This window comes from Castor canadensis, chromosome 9 (assembly GCF_047511655.1).
Source record: "Castor canadensis chromosome 9, mCasCan1.hap1v2, whole genome shotgun sequence".
In the NCBI taxonomy this organism is placed as follows: Eukaryota; Metazoa; Chordata; class Mammalia; order Rodentia; family Castoridae; genus Castor; species Castor canadensis.
In genome coordinates this window covers 80,043,681-80,068,751 of record NC_133394.1, presented here as the reverse complement: position 1 = coordinate 80,068,751, position 25,071 = coordinate 80,043,681, and the positions used below count along the sequence as shown (strand labels likewise).

Genomic DNA, 25,071 nt, shown 5'->3' with positions numbered 1-25,071 from the left:
TTCTGTCATCAATTTATAAGTGAAAAGTTTTATTTTGGTTGGCAGTACCTGATCAGATGGTACAGTCTTTTATGCCTGTGATGAGGCAGTACATCATGGCAGAGCTGTATGTAGAAACAAAATCTTTTCATCTCGTGGCAGTCAAGCAAAAGAGAGAGAGGGGAATGGGCTGGGGTCCTAATACCCACTTCAAACATGTACCCCCAAATGCCCAGAAGACCTGCATGTAGGCCCCAGCTCTTAGTGTCTACCACCTCCAACTTCACTGAGCTGGGTGGGGGTTAAGCCTTTAACACATGGGCCTTTGGGAGACAGTCCAGATCCACACTGTAACACCAAATAAGTAATTTTCTTTCCATTTCTGGCTGAACTGATGTTCCCAATGAGACTGCAGGAAAGGGCTGTTTGAATAACTGAATAATGCAGATATTTCAGATAGCTAGAATAAACAAATTTTGGAGCAACTCTTCATAGATAAAGTTCAAGAGCTTTAATACAGAGGATCCATTATGATGCATATTTACTAGATATAGTAAACTATGAAAAAGATATTCTTTTTGAGAGCAAAGAAGTTTCCCCCCAGGTGTAAATAATTTCTTTTTTTATTGTGATTATAAAAGTAATTTGTAGCCATTATTAAGCATTAACAAGTACAGTGCGGGGTGCCTGTGGTTCATGCCTGCAATTCTAGCTACTCAGGAGGCAGAGATCAGGAGGATCATGGTTTGAAGCCAGACAAGGTAAATAGTTCGTGAGACCCTATCTTGAAAAAGCCTATCACAAAAAAAGAGCTGACGGAGTGGCTCATTATGTAGGCCCTGAGTTCAAGCCCTACCACTGCAAAAAAAAAAAGAAAAAAAGAAGTTAGCAAGCACAAAAAAAGAGCAAAAAAAAAAAATACACATTATCTAAAATAATTCAGTCTAGTATATCTTTCTGCAATAATGGAAATGTTCTGTCTGTGCCGTCCAACAGAGTAACCACTAGACACATGTGGCTACTGGGTAATTGACAAATGACTGGTGCAAATAAAAGACTGAATTTTAAATCGAATTTAATCTTGATTAGTTTGCATACCAAACTAAATAACGACATATAGTGTAAGTTCTGAGCAATATAGGTCCAAAATTTTATCCTCCAGGACAGCCACCATTGGTTTATTGATGCAAAAACCTCATGAATAACTAACTGTAGCCAGCTTTTTAAACTGATCAATATATTGCAGATATCTTTCCATTTCTTAAATATAAATATATATCATTCCATTATGGTTGCTGAATTCTAAACTGGAAAGTCTATTCTGACAAGTTATCATTGTTCCAAGCAAAGCTGTGATAGACAATTTCATATATTTTTGCAGTACACTTGTCCAGTTTTCTCTTTTGTATAAATTCCCAGGGAATAAGAAAGACATCACATAAACCTTAACTGCAGAGGTTGAATTGGGTAAAGAGAAAGCCAGGAAGCTTCATCCTGTACAAGGCAAATATTTCAGGTGCAGACACAGAGTGGGCATATAGTATTCAATACACAATTTCAGTAGCCCCAGGCTGGGATGATTGAAGTGGTGACTTTTGGCTCTGGGCAAACTAAAATATGAGGAAATACAGCAAAAGAGAATGTGTTTGCTTAGATTCCTGAGGGAAAGTCCTTTCAGCTTCTCTCTGCCAGAAAAGTAGTTTTCTTTGCACCTTAATGTCAGGGTTTCCTGAGAGGTCATTAAATAACTTTCAAGCTATGCCATCCTGACCTAAATCACAGGCAGAAGAGACTAGTGTAGTGCAAATGGAATGTGAAAGGTGATTTCAGAAGGAGAAAAGAAGTAAACTTCATAAATCAGGGCACCAGCTGAAAGGAAGTGTGAGGAAGGGAAGAAGGACATTGGGCTGAGGATGAGGACAGCAAGCTCCAATGGAGCACTTCTCTGTTGCAATGTAAGAAACGCTCAAAGAAGCTAGAAAAATAATGCTCAGTTCTTAACTCCTTAGGCTAAACAACCAACCAAACAAGAGGCCCAGTAGCAAGTCCCAACTTGGGAAATATTAATAATCAACTAGCTAACCAGTTTTTGTGTTTAATATACACGAGATTGATTCTATCTTGCTTTATTTAAATGTTTAATAAATGTAGTGATTATCTGTAAGTCTTCCTCATAGGAATTTTCTTAAAGTTTCAATAATACTCCCTTGTAGCAAAAGTATAGCACCTGGCTATCTTACTGGCTATTTGATTATAACATAGGTTCCCAATACGTGCAGACATATCCTCATTGGGTCTCTGCCTCCTTTTCCTTTCAGGCACAAGGAGGAGCAGTGAAATTAATACCTGGACAGTTTTTTTTGGGTTACATCAAATAGAGATAGAAAAAGAGACCAGTTTATATAAGTGAATTATATTTGGTCTTTTTTTTATTCAACTTTTAAAACTAGTCAATCTTACCAAATTTGTTCCAATGAATAAGCAATACTTTTACTTCCTTCTCTGACCTAAACTTGGTTCATTTTGTAATAAGCAGATAAGAATGAATGGGCAAGAAGTGGTCACCAAATGGTGAATTTCACAAAGTTAATAGGGTTAGGTTTTTAGAAACATTTTTGTGCAGTATGTTATGCAGACAGGTATCTTATTCAACAAAAGCAAAAGCAAGTAACCATTCAAAGTAAAATGCATGCTAAATTCTAAATTGGGCATAAATATCATTTGCTATGATTTTTTGTTTCAATTGACTTCAGATTTTCATTTTTGTTTTGAATTTTTAAATTTTAGATTCAAAATAACTAAACAAGATTGTAAGTAACTTATACATGTTTTGCTGAGATATTTTTAATCTTTCAGTGATCATCCAATTGAAACTAGTAAGGAACTAAATCTAAAAGGGTATTTAAATGCAAATGATTCATGGTTCAAATTTCATGGAAGGACAAAGGAAGGGACATTTTAATGCAGAATTAAGAGTTTAATCAATGCAAATTTTCATTTGATTATCTGAAACAGGCACAGAAGACCAATGGCTAAAGAGGAAACATGCACCCTTTCAGAAATTTCAATTTTATTTAATAAATGTTTATCCTTGTAGCATATAGAGACATAATTTAATATATATATTTTGAATCATATACTCAAAACAAAATTAATTGTTAAAATTTTTCAGAACAGTACAAGGAAAGTGAAAGTTTTCTCTTAACTTACTACAGATGTCTTCTGAGAGATGGGAAATGAAAAATTTCAGTATAATTTTTACCTATCATTTTGGAGGTGGCAAAATGGTTTACTCCAAACTAAAAATTTCATAACACAAAGTGGATAATGCAAATAGCATTTACCTCATGACTCACTACTCTTTTATTCTACAAAAAATCTTATAAAATCCATGCTAACATCTTACACAACTCCTGTAAACAAATCTTTATTGAGTGTTCCATTCATTATAGACACTATGTTAGTCAAGGGCCATATAAAGTTGCCTTACATAGTTTTGCCATCATATGTCATTAAGTCTATTAAGAGGACATAGTTGTATTACTCAGCTTTCCATTGCTATAAAAAAGAAAGAGAGAAAGAAAACACCTAAGATAAACAACTTAAAAGAGGAAATGTTTATTTTTGGCCCATGGTTTCAGAAGTTTCAGACCATGGTCACTTGGCTACATTGCTTTGGGCCTGTGGTGAGGCAGGAACATGTAGAAGGAACAAAGCTGCTTACCTCATGGTGGCTCAGAAACAAAATGAGAGAGAGATAAGATGAGATCAAAGTCCCAATATCCCCTTCAAGGGCATACCACCCAATAACCAAACTTCCTCCCTCTAGGCCTCACTTCCTAAAGGTTCCACTACCTCCCAATAGCAGCATAAGTAGGCAATTAAGATTTTAGCACATGTGCTTTGGGGGGATATCTAAAAGTCAAATCATAACTATAGACAATTTTAATATTTATTTATTTTGCAGTACTAAGGTTTGAACTCAGGGTCTTACACTTTCTAGGCAAGCACTTTACCACTTGAGCCACACCTCCAGTCCTTTTTGCATTAGGTTATTCTTCAAAAATGGTTTTGTGCTTTTTGCCTGAGCCTGCCTCAGAGAGCAATCATCCTGCATATTCCTCTCACATACCTGAGATCACTGGTTTGTACCATCATGCCTTGCTTATTTGTTGAGATAGGGTTTTGTTAACATTTTTCCTTGGCTGGACTTGAACCATGATATTCCTTCCCATACTACCCAAATAATTGAGATTATAGTCATGAGCTACTATACCAGGACCCATAACAATAGACTTTTAAATTACAAAGTACATAAATACCTGCTGGGCTGCTGCTGCACAGGCCTGCTGGCATACCAGCCACCACCTGTCACAGGAGGGCTCCAGCATGACCAGATGCCAACTCCAAAACTGCTTAGGAGATGCAAACAAACAGGACTGGATGCTAAAGGAGTAACAACAGAACTACTAAGACTGAAATTCTACTGTTCTTGAACCAGGGATTATTTTTTCTTTTTTTTAAATGCTTCTCTGTTTGTTCTCTGTTTGATTGTACACCATCTCTCCCTGTTGATTTCTTTGGTTCTCCATTTTTTTCTCTTTATTTTTCTTCTATTATATCCTTTCTTGGTTTTGTTAATTTTACTATTATAGTTTGCTAATACTAAATTACAAAGAGACCAGGGACAGAAACAGAACCAAGTGGAATGATGGGAAGATGAAAAAGGGATGGAAATAATTCTCCTCACAAAAATAAATTAGCACAGAATTCACAGTGAAATGAAGAAAACAGATACCCAGATCCAGACTCCAACAAAACAAAGATTAAACCATACCAAGGAACTCAACAAAGTGCACAAGAACAACCTGAAAAAAGAAATGCTGCAAGTAATCAATGAGAATTTCATAGAGATGTTACTAGACATGGTCAGCCAAAACATACAGGAGGCACTCAAGAAATTCCAAGACAACAAAAATAAAGAATATGAGAAAACACAAAAACAAATAAATGAAATCATAGGAACACTGAATAAACACCAAAGTGAAACAGAAACACCATAAATAGAGAGATAAGTGAAATAAGGGCAAAAATTGACAATATTAAAGAGGAAGTAACCCATGATATGGAAAACTTCAGAAAAAATAATGAAACAGAAATGTAAAGCAAAATGGCAGGCCACTCCAGCAGACTAGAATAAGCAGAAGACAGAATCTCAACTTGAAGATGAATGGAAATTAAAGGAAAACCGGAAGAGCTATTAGTCAGACAACTCAAGACCTGAGAAAGGAATATGCAAGAACTCATGGATGCCATCAAAGACAAAACCTGAGAATGATGGGCTTTGAAGAAGGAGAAGAGGTGCAAGCAAAAGGCATTCATAATATATTCAACAAAATAATATATATATGTATATATATATCCACATATAATAATTATATATATATATATATATATATATATATACACACACACACACATAACAGAAAATTTCCCAAATCTAGAGAAAGCTATACCACTCAGGTACAGGTTGCCTCCAGCGCACCAAACAGACTTGGCCAAAATAGAACTACCCCACAACATATTCTCATTAAAACAACAAACACAGAAAATAGAGAAAGAATACTGAATGCTGTAAGAGAAAAACCATATAATATAAGAAGGTAAATCCATCAAAATCACAGCAGATTTCTCAACTGAAACCTTAAAAGCAAGAAAAGCATGGAGTGAGGTCATCCGGGTACTAAGTGAAAATAACTTCAACCCTAGGATGCTCCACCCATCAAAACTATAATTCAAAATAGAAGAAGCAAAAACCTCTTCCATGATAAACAGAAACTAAAACAATATATGACCACCAACCCACCACTACAAAAAATTCTCCAATGAATTCTGCACACAGAAAGTGAAGGCAAACAAAACCATGAAAGGACAGGCAGTACCAAACCACAGGAGAAGAAAAGACCAGAAATCAGAGAGTAACATTGATTCAGCTGCACACAATAAAACCCTTAAACAACAAAAAGCAACTAAATGACAGGAATCACCACCTACCTATCAACACTAACAGAATGTTAGATGGACTTAATTCCCCCCATCAAAAGACACCACTTGGTAAGCTGGATTAAAAAGGAAGATACTACAATCTGCTGCCTACAGGAGACCCACCTCATCAACAGAAACAAGCACTGGCTGAGGGTGAAAGGCTGGAAGAAGATTTACCAACCCAGTGGTCCCTGAAGACAGGCAGGGGTAGCAACACTTATCTCGGACAAAGTGGACTTCAAACTTACATTGATCAAACAAGATAAAGAAGGACATTCCATACTAATAAAAGGGGAAATACACCAAAAGGAAATAACAATTATCAACCTATATGTACCCAACGTCAATGCATCCAGTTTCAACAAACATACTCTGAAGGACATAAAAACATATACAGACTCCAACACAGTGGTAGTGGGAGACTTTAATACCCCCCTATCACCAATAGACAGGTCATCCAAATAAAAATATCAACAAATTCTAGAACTAAATCACACCATAGATCAAATGGACCTAGTTGATGTGTATAGAATATTTCATCCAACTTCTGCACAATATACATTCTTCTTAGCAGCTCATGGAACCTTCTCCAAAGTTGATCATATATTAGGGCACAAAGCAAGCCTCAGCAAATAAAAGAAAAGAGAAATAATCCCACACATTCTATGTGATCATAATGCATTAAAACTAGAAATCAACAACAAAAACAACAGTAAAAACCATGCAAACAATTGGAAGTTGAACAACACATTGTTCAATGATCAATGGGTCATTGATTAAATAAAAGAGGAAATTAAAAGTATCCTGGAAGTTAATGAAAATGAAAATATGACCTACAGGAACCTATGGGACATAGCAAAGGCAGTCCCAAAAGGAAAGTTTATAGCAATGAGTGAATATAATAAAAGGTCAGAAAGATCTCAAATCACTGACTTAATGCTACATCTCAAACTCCTAGAAAAACAAGAACAAGCAAATCCCAAAATAAGCAGAAGGAGAGAAATAATAAAAATAAGGGCTGAGATCAATGAAATAGAAACAAACAAACAAACAAAAAAAACGCATACAAAGAATCAATGAAACAAAAAGCTGGTTCTTTGAAAAAATCAAGAAGATTGACAGACTCCTGGCAAACCTGACTAAAATGAGGAGAGAAAAAACCCAAATCAGTAAAATCAGAAACTCAAAAGGCGAGATAATAACAAACACCATGAAAATCCAGGAAATCATCAGAGATTGCTTTGAGAATCTATATTCTAATAAATTTGAAAATCTTAAAGAAATGGACAGATTTCTAGATACTTATGACCATCCAAAACTGAACCAAGAGGATATTAATCACCTGAATAGATCTATAACACAAAATGAAATTGAAGCATCAATAAAGAGTCTACCAAAAAAGAAAAGTCCTGGGTCTGATGGATTCTATGCTAAATTCTATCAGACATTTAAAGAAGAACTAATACCAACCCTCCTTGAACCGTTCCATGAAATAGAAAGGGAAGGAACACTGCCTAACTCATTTTATGAAGGCAATATTACTCTCATCCCAAAACCAGACAAAGATACCTCCAAAAAGGAGAACTATAGGTCAATCTCCTTAATGAACATTGATGTAAAAATACTCAATAAAATAATGGTAAACTGAATCCAACAACATATCAGAAAGATCATCCACCACGAGCAAGTCAGCATCATCCCAGGGATGCAGGGATGATTCAACATATGCAAATCTATAAATGTAATACAGCATGTCAATAGAAGCAAAGGCAAAAACAACCTGATCATCTAAATTGATGCAGAAAAAGGCTTCAACAAGATTCAACACCACTTCATGATAAAAACTCTAAGAAAACTAGGAATAAAAGGAATATACCTCAACATTGTAAAGGTTATAAATGACAAACCAACAAACTGAGAAGGAATATGTGGAAATAATTCCATTCACAATAGCCTCAAAAAAAATCAAATACCAAGGAGTAAACTTAACAAAGGATGTAAATGACCTCTACAAGGAGAACTACAAACCCCTGAAGAATGACATCAAGGAAGACTACAGAAGATCGAAAGACCTCACGTGCTCATGAATTTGTAGAATCATCATAGTAAAAATGACTACACTACCAAAAGAAATCTACATGTTTAATGCAATTCCCATCAAAATCCCAATGACTTTCATCACAGAGATTGAAAAATCTTCCCTAAAATTCGTTTGGAAACACAAGAGACTGTGAATAGCCAAGGCAATATTCAGCAAAAAGAGCAATGCTGGAGGTATCACAATACCCAGCTTCAAACTGTATTACAAAACAATAGCAATAAAAACAGCATTGTACTGGCACAAAAACAGACATGAAGACCAGTGGAACAGAATAGAGCATCTGGATATCAAACCATAGAACTATAACCAACTTACATTTGACAAAAGTGTCAAAAATATACGATGGAGAAAAGACAGCCTCTTCATCAAATGTTGCTGGAGAAAGTGGTTAACTGCCTGTAAAAAACTGAAACTAGAGCCACATCTATCACCCTGTACTAGTATCAACTCAAAATGGATCAAGGACCTTAATATCAGACCTGAAACTCTGAAGTACATGAAGGAGCAGGAAACACTCTGGAAGTAATAGGTATAGGCAAAGACTTCCTCAATAGAACCCCAGAAGCCCAGCAGCTAAGAGAAAGAATGGGACAAATGGGACTTCATAAAATTAAAAAGCTTCTGCACAACAAAAGAAATGGTCTCTAAACTGAAGAGAACACCCATAGAGTGGGAGAAAATATTTGCTAGTTATACATCAGACAAAGGACTGATAACCAGAATATACAGGGAACTTAAGAAACTAAAGTCTCCCAAAATCAATGAACCAATAAAGAAATGAGCAACTGAACTAAACAGAACTTTCTCAAAAGAAGAAATTCAAATGGCCAAAAACACATGAAAAAATGCTCACCATCTCTAGCCATAAAGGAAATACAAATTAAAACCACACTTAGATTCTACCTCACCCCTGTTAGGATAGCCATCATCAAAAACACCACAAACAACAGGTGTTGGAGAGGATATGGAGAAAAAGGAACATTCATACACTGCTGGTGGGAATGCAAGCTAGTGCAACCACTCTGGAAGAAAATTTGGAGACTTCTTAAAAATCTACACATAGATCTGCCATATGATCCAGCAATCCCACTCCTGGGGATATACCCTAAGGAATGCAACACAGGTTACTCCAAAGGCACCTGCACACCCATGTTTATTGCAGCACTATTCACAATAGCCAAGTTATGGAAACAACCAAGATGCCCCACTACTGATGAATGGATCAAGAAAATGTGGTACTTTTACACAATGGAATTTTACTCAGCCTTGAAGAAGAATGAAATCTTATCATGTGCAAGTAAATGGATGCAACTGGAGAACATTATTCTGAGTAAGGTTAGCCTGGCAAAGAAGACCAAAATTGTATGTTTTCCCTCATATGCAGACTTTAGATCTAGGGCAAATATAGCAATGTTGTTGAACTTAGGTCACGTGACAAGGGGAGAGCACATACAGGAGGTATGGGGATAGGTAGTAAACCCAAAACATGAAAGCGTTTGATGTCCCCATTCCAGAAGAACTAATACAGAAACCTTAAAGTGACAAAGATCAACATGAGAAGGGGATCAGGAACCAGTGTAAAGATCAGTTAGAGATGAATCAACTTGGGTTGTAACACTTTTGTACATGGAAGGAATGCTAGGAATCTCTGTGTATCGCTATCCTTAACTCAACTAGCAAAAACGCTTTGTCTTCCCTATCATGCTTATGTCTTCTCTTCAACAAAATTAGAGATAAGGGCAGAACAGGTTCTGCCTGGAAGCAAGGGGGGAGGGGGGGTGTAGAGGGTGGGGGTGGGGGACAAGGGGAAGAAATGACCCAAACAATGTATGCACATGTGAATAAACAAATTTTAAAAAGCCAACAAATAAAATTTAAAAAATAGGTGAGCTAAAAAAAAAAACAGAAAAAAACCAAAGTACATAAATAGATTGAGACCTTCTTGGCTTTAGCCAACACCAAGAAATGTACTACTTCATTTAATTCACTGGGATACATGAGAGTGAGGCTATGAAGAACCCACTGGGCAAGAGCAATCATGTACACATAGGAAAGGACAATTTTCAATGTTCAAGCCATTAATCTCAAGGAACATATATAGTGAGTAAATGTGAAAGATTTGTTTGGAAACAAGAAACATAGCATAGCTGGCTCAAAGTAGAATTTCAAAGGTGATCAAATATAATCAGTGAAAGAAAGAATCTTTAATATGAACTAATACACATTACATGCAAAATTCATAGATATCCTGCTGTAATAAAGCCATAATTTAAGGGCCTATGTTTTCTGTCAGACAGGAATCAGTGTATTTCTGCTGAGCAAAAATTAAACTTAATTTCCTATAAGTTTGCATCAAACATTATAGTGATTAGGTTCTAATCAATGAATAATAAGAAGTTAAATTAAATAAGTTACCTTCACCTGGCATGTTAATTGATCTTTAGGCTATTACATTTATGCTCTAATATGATTTGAAAGAACAACTGATCATCCTATCGAGCTTTCAAAATTTTTTTCTGCCTGTAAAAACACACCACAATTTAGTGCCAGTTTATTTTCTTTTATTCATCATGGGTCATAAATTGTTTGCAAGAAACACATCTCTCTGTCAAAGACACACACAAACTGTAAGTAAAAGGATACAAAATGATAACCTAAGCAAGTGCAGGTCAAAAGCAAGCAGGAGTAGCTATACTTATATCTACCAAAATTAGTCAAAAGGATAAAGATGGTCATTACACATTAATAAATGGAACAATCCATCAAGAAGATATACTGATTACAAAAGTATGTACATAGAACATTAGTACACCCAATTTCATAAAACAAACACAACTAGACATGAAGTGACAGATAAGTTCAGATGCAATAATAATGTGTGACTTCAATATCCAATTTTATCAATAGATCTTCTTGATAAAACAAGTCAACAAAGAAACTTCAGAGTTAAACTACACCATACATCAAATGGATTTATCAGGCATCTACAGAATATTCCATCCTCAGCTTCAAAATATGCATTCTATTCAGCATCCTATGGAATTTTCTCCAAAATAGATAACATTTTAGGCCACACAGCATGTGAAAAAAGGCAAACAATTGAAATGATTTCTTATATCTTATCAGATTATAATGGAATAAAATTAAAAATCAATATCAAAAGAAACTATATATGTACATGGAGAATGAATACTTGAATTATTAGTAGATCATTGAAAAAATTAGGGGGGAAATAAAAAATTTCTAACAAATAAAAATAAAAACACAGCTTACTAGAACTTGGGCAGCTCTAAGACGGAAATTTATACTTATGAGTGTCTACATTAAAAAATTAGATAGATCTCAAATAAACAACAAAATGATGACTTCAATGTTGTAGAAAAACAAGAACAAACCAAACCCCAAATTAGTAGATGGAACAAAATAAAGATCAGGATGGAAACTAATGAAATGTAAACTAAAAGAACAATACAGAGAATCAGTGAAAAAAGGAGTTGATACTTTGAAAAGATAAATAAGGTTGACAAACACTTAGCCAAGCTAACCAAAAGAAAGAGAGAAAAGACCCAAATTAATAAAATTAGAGATGAAAAGAGGGATATTGCAATAGATACTATTGAAATCCAGAAGATGGTTACGAATATTTTGGAATTTATGTTGCAGTAACTTGGAAAATCTTGCAGAAATGGATAAATTTCAGACCTACTAAAGTTGATCCAAGAACATATAAATAACCTAAATAAATCTATAACAAGCAATGAGATTGAAGTAGTAATAGTCTCATAACAAAGGAAGATCCAGGACCAGCCAGATTCAATGTTGAATTTTACCAGACCTTTAAAGAAGAACTAACATCAAACTATTCAGTAAAATTGAGAAAGGATGCCATCAGACTCATTCTATAAAGCTAGTATTACCATGATCCCCAACTGGATACAGACAAAAGAAATAAAGAAAACTATAGGCCAATTTCCATGATGAACACTGATGCAAAAATTTTCAGTAAAATCCTTGCAAAACAAATTCAACAATACATTAAAAAGATCATACACCATGATCAAGTTGGTTTAATTCCAGGGATGCAAGGATGGTTCAATATACAATCAGTAAATGTAATACAAGATATAAGCAGAATCATGGACAAAAATCACATGACCATCTCTATTGATGCAGCAAAAGTTCTTGACAAAATCCAACATCCTTTCATGATAAAAGCCCCAAAGAAAGTAGAAATAGAAGGAGCATACCTCAACATAATAAAAGCTATATATGGACATACCTACTGCTAAGGTCATACTAAATGGGACAAAACCAGAAATCATTCCCTCTAAAGTCAGGATTGCTAAAAGGGTGTTCACTCTCTCCATTCTTTCTTAACACAGTGCTTGAATTCTTAGAGCAATAAGGCAAGAGAAAGAAATAAAAGAGATGCAAATAGAAAGGAAGGAATCAAATTAACCCTACTTACAGATGATGTGATACTATACTTAAAGGACCCTAAAGGCTCCACAAGAAAACTTTTGATCTGATAAACACTTTCATCAAAGTAGCAGGGTACAAAATTACAAAATCAAAATACAAAAATTAGTGGCTTTTCTATATACCTATAATTAACATGCTGAGATAGAAATTGGGAAAAAGAACCCATTCATAATAGCCATTCAAAAAAATTACAGTAACTAATTCCCCTTGGTTAGGAGTAAACCTAACCAAGGAGGCGAAAGACCTCTACAATAAAAACTATAAGACACTAAAGAAAGAAATTGATAGACAACACCAGAAAAGATCTCATCTGTTCATGTGTGGCAAGAATTAATATTATGAAAATGACTTTATTAATAAAAGTGATTTACAGATTCAATAAAATCCCCATCAAATTTCCAATGACATTTTCATAGATATAGGGAAAAAAAATCCTAAAACTCACACAAAAGACCCCAAATAGTCAGAATAATTCTGAGCAAAATGAGCAATCTTGGAATTATCGTAATACCTGATTTTGAATTATACTACTGAGCCATAGTAATAAAAACAGCATGGTTTGACACAAAAACAAACATATAAACCAATGGGATAGACTAGAGGACCCAGAAATAAGCCCAAATAGTTTCAGCCATCTGATTCTCAACAAAAGTACAAAGACATACATTAGAGAATAGATAGCCTCTTTAACAAATGATGCTTGGAAAACTGAACCTAGATCCCTATCTCTTACCCTATGCAAAAAATCAGTAACTGTTACTTCAAAACTGCTAGAGGAAATTATAGGGAAAACACTTGAAGGTATGGCTTTCTCAATAGGATTTCAGTAGCTGAGGAAATAATGGAAAAAACACATAATAACTCATTTTAAATATCATGCATTATTTCCCAACCACTGTTTTAAAAATTGTTCCAAAAATCATGTTAATCCATTCTCCTGGATATTTGTTTTGGTGGTGGTTATTCAGCAGGTTACAGTGCATTTTGCTATATTATATTCATATATAGATGGACTGTTTCAATATTTTTCACTCTCTAACATTCTCCTTTTTTCACATTACGATTGCCAATAGGATTTTATTTTTCCCCTTTTTAAAATTATTTTTGTATTGAGAGTACATTGTGACATTTACCAAAGTTCTTAAAATATATCATAGTTGAAGTCCCCTCTCCCCATTCCTGGAATAGTTTCAACAGGTCTCAGTTTTTCAGTTTTCATACATGAGTACATAGTATTTCCACCATATTTACCCCCCTACACTCTTTCTTCATACCCCCTCACAGGTACCAACTCTGAGAGAGGACCTGTTTTACCTTTCTGCCCTCAATTTTTGTAAAAAAAAAAGGACATTTTTGTTTGTTTAAGAGAGCTATACAGGGAGTTTCACCACCCTGGCCCAATTTCGTCTAATTTTTAAAAAATATTTCAGAGAAATTCTAAATGAACCGGTATGACTGTCCTCATTCCAGAAATGAAAAAAAGAGAAAGATAGAAACAAAGAAGAGAGGAGAGAGACAAAGCGAGAGAAGGGGAGGGAGGGAGAAACAGAGGAAAAGAGGAAGGAAGGAAGGAAGGACGGAGGGAGGGAGGGAGGGAGGGAGGGAGGGAGGGAAGGAAGGAAGGAAGGAAGGAAGGAAGGAAGGAAGGAAGGAAGGAAGGAAGGAAGGAAGGAAGGAAGGAAGGAAGGAATGCAAAGAGGAAAAGTGAGTTGTGCAAAGCCCAGTACAGGGTGACTAAGGACAGACTTCCGTTTCCAGTGGCAAGCTTTAGGTATCCTAACTTGGTAGGCTCTGCTGACTCCTCTAAAAACAAAGGAGGGAAAGAGCTGTAAACTTGTTAGGAGCGCCTTTAATAAAGAGTTTCTGGGAGGAATGTAGAATGGGCTGCTTCTGCTCCGCTGACTGCGAGTCCCATTCTGTTTCAGTCCCACACTTGAACTCATTCTGGCAGCGCAGGGCGAGGAAGGTTTGGAAACCAGGAGACTCCAGGACAGTATTCAGAGGCACGCGCTCATCCTGAGTTACGATGGATCCAAGAGCAAAAGATCCGGAAGCCAGTTAACTGGAGAAAGAGAGATCGTGCTTTGAGACCCATTACTTTCCTTTCTTTTCCTTGCTGCAGCTTTTGCCAGAGCGCACACTGCAGGCTGCTTTAGATCTGATTCCGCACTACTCAGAAACTGTCCGCAGACACCTGTTAAGAAAATCGCTGCCCCTGGACAACAAGGATCTGAACTCACTTTACTTCTCTGCTGGAACGCAACAGCGGCAGCCCAGCTACAGTAAGAGGACCAGAGCCCTGCGCTCCGGCCCTGGGCGAGCGCGCAGGGCAGGATTTGTCTTCTGTGCGATCGAGCGGCGCTTTTCTGTGTCTCTAAAGGGTCCAGCTGTCCACCTCTGCTCCCATGCTCGAAAATAGGAAGCAACTTCTAACTGGAAGTCCTGGGAGGATTTTCAGCCCCGCTGAGGTGCGGAGATTCTGCTTCTCCAACCCGCCTCCCGCCAGCCAGAGGTCTCTGTTTCTCCTAGGAGCTGGGACTGCCGCTGCTCCATCACCTGCAGCTGGGTCTCTCCGCATCGCCTTTCCCCTCGCCATTCCCCTGGGGATTTGGTAAACCTGGGTTCGAGTCCAAGGGACCTGTCCTCTCCGGGCCATCTCTAGTGGAACTGGGGCGTAGAGAGCAAGAGGAGCGGGTGGTGGAAAAGAAAGGAGATAGGCGTGGTGTAAACTCCCAGAATTCAAACTTGGGGGTCGTCAAGGGTGTGAGAAGATCAGCTGCAGATAGTGGTGGGGACCTGCGATGGGGCGCCTCGCAGCGTAAGGTCCCAATGTGCGGGCTTTCAAATCTAAGAGGCAGCGGAGAAAAGGTGGACACTGTACCCTGGTCCTTGGCCACAGAAACTTCCCACCCTGCTCCCTCCACTGCTGGGCCTTCGATCCGCAGCCTCTGCACACCTGTTTCCTTTCTCTCAAGGGAGGGGTTTGCCTACCCTACCCGACTCCAACGCTCCCATCCTCACCCGCCCACCCAGCGGCTCCAGCAGCGCAGTGCGGTGGCCCCTAGCGCAGGGCCGCAGAGGGCCGTGGCACAACCAAGCAGCGCCACCCTCCCGGCCCCCGACTGCTCAGACGCTGGCTCGCGCCTCAACAGACGATCGGATCCGACAGGACTGAACCTGCTTAGTGGCCCTCCAAGGGCCCTCTCTGCGTTGATGGTCTAGACAACTATCGCACTCACGGACTGCACACTTGCTTCCAGGTCTCAGCAGAAACACCAGGGCCGGCTCAGTAAGTGTAAATTCTATTAGTCTTCTGAAAAGGTGAACATTCCCAAAGGAGCTTAGGGTCCTGTCCGACAAAGAGGATATAGGGGAGATGTTCATAAGCCTAAGGAGTACCTAACTACCCCCCCTCCCCCGAAAAAAACCTTCATTTAGGGGGAAGGTGGGATGAAGGAAGGGGGGACCCTTCCCAATTTCTACTTCTGCTAGAATTTTCCTTTTACTACTAAAGATTCTTGACTATCCCTTCATTCTTCTTAGAGAAAGGTCATTATCAATAACTTGTTCCTGTTTTTGCCCGGTCTGTAAAAATGAAACACCTGTCTGAAGTACTAGGTCATATTGGATTCTCTAAATCTGTTCAAGAATAAAGGAATTTGTTTAGATATTTGTCCTTTTCCACCAGAAGGGCTCAGCCACTGGTAACAACCTATAGTGGGCTGCAAGGAGGGGCCACTAAATGATTTGAGACTTTTTTTGCAATAGGGACATAGCATTTAAAACACATTGACATGAAATAGGTAGTGCCATTTTCAGAGAAAGCCCAGAAAGTGGAATACATGAAAGTGAGATATCCTGGGACTTTTTATCAGATTAGTCAGTGTCTATTTAGGCAGGCAATCATGTATTGTATGCAGCATTCTCGAAAGTCGACTCTCCACACATCCGAGGACTAGCAAGCAGGTGAAGGCAACTGTAAGGAGTATGGCTTGTTGTATGCAGTTTCTCCCTGGTGTGGGGTGGGGGATTCCTGGAAGATGTGATTGGTAAGATGCCAAGCTTTACTAAGACCAACCTGGGACAATAGTTTCAGAAAGAACTGTTGCAAAGCCCAGATATAAACATGAATGTCAACTTCTCTGTGACTCACTTGAAACTCAGAAAAAACAAAACCCCAAACACTTTTCCTATTCTTCAAAGAAATGTTTCTATAACAAAATATCTAAAGATTCACTTATTTAAGAAAACGGTATTGCTATTCAGCATTTCTTAAATTTCTTGAATAGTCTGTCTCAGTTTGCCTTACTTCAAGGAAAGGTTTTTCCTTCACCTGCTTATGATTTAATTTTATACTTTGGAATTTCTAATATGGCAAGTTTTTCTTTGTGCTCTCTTTCCCCTTCCACTTTTCCAGTGCTGTCATGAAATGATGCTTTCTCTGATCTAGTTACCACTTTGACCTGACTGAAGGCCAGTAGTGTGCATATGTTAATATCTCTGAGCCTGTTGGTCAGAGATATTGTAAATAAAAGGGCTTTGAAATAAAAAAATAAAACTGACACAAAAGAGTAAAATAAGTCCACAAATCAAATACACTCCTCTTCCCAGTATTCTTCAATCTCAAATTTATTCTCAATTTAGTCTGCTACAACCTCCAGACTTTTGGAGTCTCATTAATTCTGTTAATGACTTGTCTGAACTGACTGCGCTTTGTCAAGTTAGTTTCTTTCTCCATCTGAGGGAAATTCTATAGCTTATCAAATATACATGCCATGATTTGAATGGTTTTTTCCAATTTTCTCTAGTTATTAAAGAATGGAGGCAAATGGGAATGAGGGCCCAGTGCCTTTGGAACATTCTATTTGAAATTTATGTGGAGAGAATTTGAGTACATCAATATAGCAAACACACAGACATGAAAATGTCCAAGAGCGTCTCAGTAGTAAGGTTCCTCTGAGGGGCATGGTTTATGTCTATGTGTGTGAGAGAAAGAAGGTGGAAGGAGAAAAGTGAGGGGTAGGGAGAAAGAAAAGTGAGGAGTAAGAAAAGAAATGGAGAGAGACATTTGAGAAAAGTTTCTTTATGGTGTATACAGTTTAAAAGGTTATCATTAGTAATTGACTAAGACCATCTTAGGATAACTTTCTTATAGAAGCAGTTGTCTTATTAAGAACAGGGAAATCAGAATAAGGATGTCATATCATAGCAATGAGTTGTCTTCAGTAAAGGACAGGATGAAAATTGTGCTTTCCTTTAGCTTTATGTTTGTTCTGACAAATTATTGAGTACCTTTAATGTACTAGGTAGTATGTGGGGGGTCAAACAATGGGTGAAGAAGACCCAGTTTCTGTCTTCAAAGAGATTGCTGTGGTGGGGTGGACAAAGGAAAGCAATCACATATGGTGTGTGGTGTGTGCAGTTTTAAAAGTTAGCATGGGTTGTTGGGATAACTGACAGACTGCTCAGTACACGAGGGCAGAGAGACATGAGAAAGGTCAAGGTTGTGGGAACTTGGAGTAACACAGTGTGATAGAAGTGGAAGATGGATATTGGGCTGTCAAGAGGCATGAGGCCAGAGGAGTAGGCAGGGATAATGTCAAGCCTTGGATGTCATACTAAGGAGTTGGGATATTCTTCCATAGTCCAGTGTTACCATCCTGTGTGGGTGCTGGCGTTTTACTGGGAGAACAAATTAATGAATGTGTGCTTTGAGAAGGCTGTATAATACACATCCTATTCAAGAATGTAAAAGAGGAGGAATCAAATGCTGAAAACTGGTTGCACAAGTGAGGGGAGCCACTAAGATGGGATATTGGGGCTACTCAGGGATTAGCAAGAACAGGAGTCACTGCTACCTCCAGCGGGAGGGACATGGAGAGGAGGCAGTGTGACCAAGGTGCAGGAACCAAGGCCATTGCTGGAAACAGAATCATAAAAGGGATCTGCCCTGTGGAAACCAGAGCCATGGATGAGCTGCTGAAGCACTGCTCAGAGCAGGGAGGAAGGGACAGGTATGCAGTATCTTCTTTCTCCCTCTGGTCCTGTTCTTTAATTACTTTCCCCTACCTCTCAGTGACTTGACTCAACCAGAATGTCTGCCTTGGGAGACTGAAAGTGTCCTGTGTGGCTGACTCCTACTGTCTTATAGAACAGAAGAGAGCAGGGAAAATTGGACAATGGAGCTGGGGCACACAAGTCTACCCAGGCATTGTCTGTGGACTGAACAAATATGATTCATCTACCAATGATAGTAGATGCTACAATTCAAAAACCAAACTCAGCGTTCTGAATCAATACAGCAGCATTTTGTCATGAATATAGTCACAAGGATGTTGTTTCTGAATTTCTTTTGCATTTAAAAACAGAAATATTAGAAACTAATGTGTTATATTATTCTAAGCAATCTGGGGACATTAGGGAAACTAATATCACATTTGAATTTCAGAAAAACCATTTAATGTTATAGTAAGGTCTGTCTAGTAAAACATAAGAGCCTTGAAGTAGAGGTACTATGCTGCTATCTGTCTACCCAGCACAAATCCTCATTCGTGACACAGGGTTTTTTTTAAAGATTTGCTGAATACATGTTTTAATAAGTGTTAAGTGCCATTATGTGGCATTCATCCCTGGTTTTATCTGTTTGTCTGTTAATTGAGTGGATGAGTCAATGAAAGAAAGCAAAAAAGGAAAGAAAATAAGTTATAAGACTATTAGAGTACCTATAGTAAGAAATTAAGAAGAAAAAACCAATGCAGTAGAATTACGAGAAGAGACAGGTGGGAGAACTATGTAAGAGACCAGTCTGAGGGTTCTTTAAAGTCTGGGGGTTAAAGGAGATAAGAAAGCCTAGAGTGGTTACCACTTTTTAACATCTAAGTACCTTAATCAGTGGGGACAGAATTCACTGAAGTAGATCACAGAGAGGGAAAAGTGTTGAGGTGGGGGAAACACAAGTTTTATATTTAGTATCTAGAGGGAAATGGAACTCATGTTTTGGCATATTTTTCAGATAGTAGCTGTGTAGGATTTTGCTGTTACATGGGAGGTTTATTTCTGATCATTCAAAAAAGAAAGTGTTCTCTACAGGCTATCTGTTATTGGTGCATTCCACCACAGCCAACCCTTTGCCATATTCTCTAGTGTGTATGTCAGTATACAAGCGTGGTGTCATGTACCTGTAATTCCAGTTACTTGGGATGCCAAGATAGGATCGTAGTTTGAGTTCAACCTGGGCAAGAGTTAGGGAGACCCTATCTCAAAAATGAGCTGGGTGTGATGGCCAAAGCCTATGGTTTCAGCTACTTGGGAGGCAGAATTAGGATGGTCACAATCTCAGGCAAGCACAGGCAAAAGACCAAGACTCTATATGAAAAACAATTAAAAGCAAAGGACTGGTGAGGAGCAGTGACTTAAGTGGTAGAGTACATGCCTATTAACTTGAAGTACCTGAGTTCAATTCCCAGTAATGTGGAAGGAAGGAAGGAAGGAAGGAAGGAAGGAAGAAGAAAAGAAAATATGGTGATGAAACAGAATCCACAGTTTGATTTCTTTTATACTTCCAAAGTTTACATTGCATACAGGAATTTATTTTTCCTCTTCATATACAGTTTTTCCCGTATGTTAATATGTTTAAAACAGTGAAGAGAAAAACTCTCTTTAAAATTAATTTAATGAATACAAATACAAGCATCATAATATATGCATTTATATACAGAGCACATTTCTAATAGTGGAATTGTTAGAGGTAATAGGGGGAGAGGTAAAAAAGAAGAGAATGATAGAGTGAATAATATGGAAAAACATCACATCTGTGAAGGAGCAAGACACAAGGAAACATGCTGAAAACTGTTGAACAATGCAGAGTAAGGGGAAAGAGGTAAACAAGAGTGACAGAGGGGGTTAGACTATATATATATATATATTTGTAAAACATATATATAACATATATATTAAAGTACTATATATATACATATGTATATATGTATATATACATATATATTGGTGAAAACCAAGGCAAACCCCCAGTGAAAAATGAGCATACACTTAAACAGTGAAGGACAAAATGTAGAATAGGATATGTTAAGAGGAGGGTAAATATGCTTGATGTAGTTTCTATAGATGCATGAATATGGAACATTGAAACCTGTGGAATCCATTTTGAGAAGGGAGAAGAGGGAGAACAATGGAGGGGATGAGCCAAACCAGGGTATATTATATGCATTAATGGAAATGTCACAATGGAACCTCTGGTATTATTATAAACTAATAAAGATGTTTTTAAAAAGATAAAATTAATTTGGCAAATAGCAAATTATAATTGTTAAAAATTGATAGTTTATAATATTCTTTAGACTTAAAATGCTTGGAATCCATTTGGTAGTGTTCCTTGAAAAAATTGCATTTTCCCACCATTATATACATTTTAGGAACCTGATTTAATGGATTCATATTTGTGAATGGAGTTATTCAAGGACATGTTACACGATGTGCAATTTGGGGGCTCAGAAACAGCTAAACTGACCACCAACTAAAACTAAACCAGTTCCTTTGGGATATTTCTTTGATTCCCCTTGCGTTTTCCTTGTTTCATTATGTTCTTCTTTCTCTTTAGTGTAGGATATTTTTTGGCACTTTTTTATCAACATATATCAGTTGTACAGAGTAAGGGACTTCATTTTGATTTTTCTACCCATGCATGCATACATATAACATACTCTGATCATATTCACTGCCATTACTCTTTCTTATCCCTATCTCCCCAGTCCCCCTTTTTATTAGCGTTCTTGGAAAATTTTTAAGCTGGATTTCATTATGACCATTTCTTTTGCTACTTGCAGGCCAAGTGGAACCGTGCTGAACATGGGCCCAGTAGGTACTGAGACAGATGAGAACCAGACAGTGGAAGAAGTGAAGGTGGAGCAGTATGGGTCAGGACACACCACCCCTAGAGGGGAGCTGGCCCCTGACCCTGAGCCACAGCTCATAGACAGCACCAAGCTGACTGAGGTGCGGGTTGTTCTCATACTGGCCTATTGCTCCATCATTTTGCTTGGGGTAGTTGGCAACTCCTTGGTGATCCATGTGGTGGTCAAGTTCAAGAGCATGCGCACAGTAACCAACTTTTTCATTGCTAATCTGGCTGTGGCAGATCTTTTGGTGAATACCCTGTGCCTACCATTTACACTCACCTATACCTTAATGGGGGAGTGGAAAATGGGTCCTGTCCTGTGCCACCTGGTACCCTATGCCCAGGGCCTGGCAGTGCAAGTGTCCACAATCACCTTGACAGTAATTGCCCTGGACAGGTATCAGTGCATCATCTACCACCTGGAGAGCAAGATCTCCAAACGCATCAGCTTCCTGATTATTGGCTTGGCCTGGGGCATCAGTGCCCTGCTGGCGAGTCCTCTGGCCATCTTTCGGGAGTATTCATTGATTGAGATTATTCCAGACTTTGAGATCACAGCGTGTACTGAAAAGTGGCCTGGTGAGGAGAAGAGCATGTATGGCACTATCTATAGCCTTTCTTCCTTGTTAATCCTGTATGTTCTGCCTCTGGGCATCATCTCTTTCTCCTATACTCGTATCTGGAGTAAACTGAAAAACCATGTGAGCCCTGGAGCTGCAAGTGACCACTACCATCAGCGAAGACAAAAAACCACCAAAATGCTGGTGTGTGTGGTGGTGGTGTTTGCGGTCAGCTGGTTGCCCCTCCATGCCTTCCAACTTGCTGTGGACATTGACAACCATGTCTTGGACCTGAAGGAGTACAAACTCATCTTCACGGTCTTCCACATCATTGCCATGTGCTCTACCTTTGCTAACCCCCTTCTCTATGGCTGGATGAACAGCAACTACAGAAAGGCTTTTCTCTCAGCCTTTCGCTGTGAGCAGAGGTTGGATGCTATTCATTCAGAGGTGTCAATGAACTTCAAGGCTAAAAAGAATCTGGAAGTCAAAAAGAACAATGGTCCCCTTGAATCTTTCTCAGAGGCTACCAACGTCTAAGGAAGCAGGGGTGAAAACACAGATGAATTCTGACCAGAGCTACTAACCTGGTCGAGGAAGGTTTGGGGGTGCATGATGACCTCCCACTTTAGGGATGAAACAGCATCTGAATGGAAGTCTCCTTTGGCAGTGGAAATCCTGGCTGGCAGAGCCTATGGGAAAATTCTTGAATTTAAGGATAGGTAGGTTACATTGTAAGTTAAAGCAGAGAAATGCTTTTGACTGTTTACCCAGAGTGAAGGAAACCTAGGGAAGAATGAGCATTTAGCATGACTCAAAGGCCTTGGTAAATAAGTTGACTCTCAAACTGCCTTGGGATCTGCCTGGGTGTGTTGTGTACTTCTCTGCTCCCTCCCCATCCAATGGAAAGGCTACTGGATGCAAATTTCTCCAAACAGCCATGGTTTTATTCTTCCTGTAGGTAAAGTTCAAAAGAGAACACTATCATTAAACATTAATAACTAATTGAATGACTTCAGAATGACCTCAAGGGAATAAACTGAAATTTGCAATCTGCTAGATAATTAATCTTTTGGCAATGATGGGGAGAATTAATGTTCACTGAGAAATTGTTCTTCAAATCAAATGCACATTTGGAGAGATTTCTTTCAACTCAGAATCAAAGTTGATGTTCTCAAAATTTCAAGAAATATAAACCATTGTTCAGTTTTTGTTTCAAGTTATTCCTCCCTTATTCAAATTTAGATAACAAGTAAACAGCTCAATCCTTTTCATCATTGCTGATTGTTACAGCTTTTTAAACCTATATGATTTCTGTTATTATTCCTGTGTTGGAGCAAAGTTTGCACTAAAAATGAAATAAGACTAGAAAATACTTTTTGTCTCACTTTATGAAATCTCATGGTTTGCCAGGTAAATTGCTCTCATAATTTTACAGAACTCTGCAGTGTTATTTTCTTTGGAATTTATCTTCAATGGACCCATTCATTCCAAATAAATATAATTTCATTAAAATGAACTCATCTGGTAAGAAATACTAAAAGCTTCGGAAAAATTCCACCTTGCAAATGTTACATGTCAACCAATTTCACGTAAGTTTTCCCTTTTCAAAATAATTATCTATTTTTTAGATAACATGAATATGTACATAATAAAAGTATACCTATAGGCAGTGGAATGTAGATGCTATATTATTTTTCATTTAATGATTTTATGAATACGATTTTTATTTTAACAGTACCCAACCAAAGAAGCTTAAAACTCTATTATGTTCAGGAAAAAATAAATATATGAAATTAGTTGTATTTCTTTGGATGCTATTTGGAAGACTAAGTTCAGCTATTTTTGTAAATATGACAGAATTTGTGAATGTATTGCTTACATTTTAGGTAAATTCAATGTGAGTATTATACTTAGTTATAACACTAATTTTATGGATATAGTTTAAATTCATATTATATGTCTTATTAATTTCCTTCTGTGCTAGAAATAAAAGATTGGTCTTGAAGTAAACTATACTTTTGGAGTACTGAAAAGTAATGAAAACAATAGGAATTAGCTTAGGTGGAAAAAAAGACTATTTTTGTCAACAGAATTCTGTATATATGAAATATTCAATATAACTAAATTCATTTTTCTCTTGAACTCAGCATAGCTGTGTAAGGAGAAGCTCTCTGCATTTTACATGGAAGGAAGTTACTTTGTTCCAGTTGTTAATAGAAACTGTAGTGAGATGTTGTCCCACTTAAGAAACTCTTACACGTGAGAAATGTTTGCGCTACTGTCTCCTGCTCACATAGTGAACTATTAATATTACATTTATGACTCAATAAGATATGTCTGGTCCAATTAAGTATCTCAATTCATTAATAAAATATCTTTTCATGTGGTGATTTTAATGTTGAAATAAAAAGAATTTGGGAAATGAAAGAAGTTGTGTGGAATTTGGGTCTAGCTCCTCTTCCATTCTGTACCTGACCTTGTCACTGGACCCAATCCTAGGACTGAGACTACACTCCATGTTCTGAGAATGCTCAGATTTTTATTTTCAGACCAGATTTTTCTTTTGAACTTCAGACCTGTATTTCTACCAGCTGGTGAAACATGTGTGCCTGGGCCCACCAGAACACCACATCCAACATTTCCCAGATGGAGCTTGTCATTCTAGTGCACACACCACTCCATTGCCACCTGGTACCAGTCATGGCTCTGCTGAACTGGGTTCTTCTTGTCTTTATGCCACAAACCCAATGAAATCCTGCTTCTCATTATAATTCCTAGATGTTTCTTAAATTGATTTACTTTCTCCATCTCCATAGTGCTAATTATGATTGTCTCCCAGCCACCTATAATCCCTCAACTATATTAATTGTTCTTTCTATATCTTGTCATCTCATATAATCCAAGTTTTACCTACTATCCTGAGCAATTTCTCAGACTCAGATTTTATCAAACCATTCTTCTGACTAAAACTCATCAATGTCTCCTTACAA

General features: G+C 37.7%; 1 protein-coding gene across 1 annotated transcript; it reads left to right on the top strand.

The window, feature by feature from the left end:
• The first annotated feature begins 15,760 nt into the window (after positions 1-15,760).
• Npy2r (neuropeptide Y receptor Y2) lies at positions 15,761-23,983 on the top strand. Its single transcript, XM_020154783.2, has 2 exons — positions 15,761-15,896; positions 21,448-23,983. Exon 2 carries the CDS (start codon positions 21,470-21,472, stop codon positions 22,616-22,618), a length of 1,149 nt encoding a protein of 382 aa, XP_020010372.1. The 5' UTR covers positions 15,761-15,896; positions 21,448-21,469; the 3' UTR covers positions 22,619-23,983.
• The last annotated feature ends 1,088 nt before the right edge of the window (positions 23,984-25,071 follow it).

Excerpts from the sequence above, each read along its gene's own strand:
- Npy2r (XM_020154783.2), top strand. The coding sequence starts at position 21,470 with ATGGGCCCAGTAGGTACTGAGACAGATGAGAACCAGACAGTGGAAGAA.